Consider the following 1,398-nt stretch of genomic DNA (forward strand, 5'->3'; position numbering starts at 1 on the left):
CACCCTGTCTACTTTTAAGGCTAGGCTTAAAACTTTCCTTTTTGATAAAGCTTCTAGTTAGAGTGGCTCAGTTTATCCTGATCTATCTCTATAGTTCTGCTGCTATAGGCTTAGACTGCTGGAGGACATAGGGACCCCTTTTTCATCATTCTATCTCTATTCTTCCACTCTGCAGAATCTGTTAGTTCAATCTCTAATTTTATTTTCTCTCTTTCATCCCTTTGATTTGAAAACGGGCCCAGACCTCCTCTGCTTTAAGCCGGGCGTACACTGTACAATTTTTTTGTCCTTTTCTGGCCGATTCTCACGTCGTGCGAGAATTTTTCGATCGGGATGACTTTCCCCCTCATCGTGCGTCGTTTAGTGGCGATGAGCCTCTCACGGCCACCTCCCGATCGGCCTTTGTAAGGTGGTCGTGGGTAAACCGCTTAGTGGGCAAACAAGGATTCTTCCTCTCAGATGAAAACACAGACTGGGGTTCGAATGGAGTTCTGTCAAACTGACTGACCGTAGTAGCCACGTTTGCTCAGCCGTGTCTTTGTCCAAATACGTCGTCTCCTTTTCTTTTTAGGGCTTTTAGCATAAAATTGCACACATTTCCAAGGTTTCACTCTAGTGAGCTTCATATTCCTCTTCTACTCGTTTGGCTTCCTGATAGACGAGTCAGAGTAGCGCCATCTCACCGCAGAGCTGAGTCTCACCTGGTTTTTAGACGTACAGTGTGAGCAGGTAGATCGCATCAGAGCGTCGGGTCGCAGTTTGAGAACAAACATCGTGAGCGGTGAACTTTTAAACCCTGCGGTTTCATCGTACAGTTTGAGCTGTAGCTGCGTGCAATGATTGAAAATATCGCAGAGTGTACGCCCGACTTTACCGTTTCTTTGACAGAGCCACGTACTGAGCTAATTTACCATCACCTAAACTAGAAGGTATTTATAGACCAGAGTGTCATAACTCGCTAAATCCGATGATCTGAGAGGAACATCAGGACCTGCTGGTTACAACTGCAAGAGAAGACGTCCGTGATCAGCTGCCAGTGATCGTCTTGGAGGACTTCTAGATTTAAATGATTTCAGAAGATTTTAATGACCTCACAGATCATTTATCCTCAACATGCTTGGTTTAAATGGTCCAACGAGACGTCTAATGCCTCAACCATTGGCTAATCAATCAATCAATCAATCAACATAGATGATAGGTCACCTGGACGGTCTCGATGAGGCTGGAGCAATAGAAAGGGAGAGCGACCACAGCGGTTAACCTGTGGGAGAGAGACACCGACCGTCAGCGTGAACAGAGAGAGAGAGAAGATAGCGAACATTCTGCAGAGAAAACATGTTTGGAAAGAGGTTTGTCTTAACAGGAAACTAATCAAATCGTTTAAAAAAAAAGCCTTTA

General features: G+C 44.8%; 1 protein-coding gene across 1 annotated transcript in view; it reads right to left on the reverse strand.

Moving 5' to 3' along the window:
* slc25a46 (solute carrier family 25 member 46) overlaps positions 1 to 1,398 on the reverse strand; it is a 12,724-nt gene that overhangs the window by 5,561 nt on the left and 5,765 nt on the right. The window contains exon 7 of the mRNA XM_015395467.1: positions 1,204 to 1,261. Within this exon, the coding sequence (XP_015250953.1) occupies positions 1,204 to 1,261 (58 nt within the window). The remainder of the gene's footprint in view (positions 1 to 1,203; positions 1,262 to 1,398) is intronic.

Source organism: Cyprinodon variegatus, unplaced genomic scaffold (genome assembly GCF_000732505.1).
Source record: "Cyprinodon variegatus isolate N-32 unplaced genomic scaffold, C_variegatus-1.0 Scaffold743, whole genome shotgun sequence".
Taxonomy (NCBI): Eukaryota; Metazoa; Chordata; class Actinopteri; order Cyprinodontiformes; family Cyprinodontidae; genus Cyprinodon; species Cyprinodon variegatus.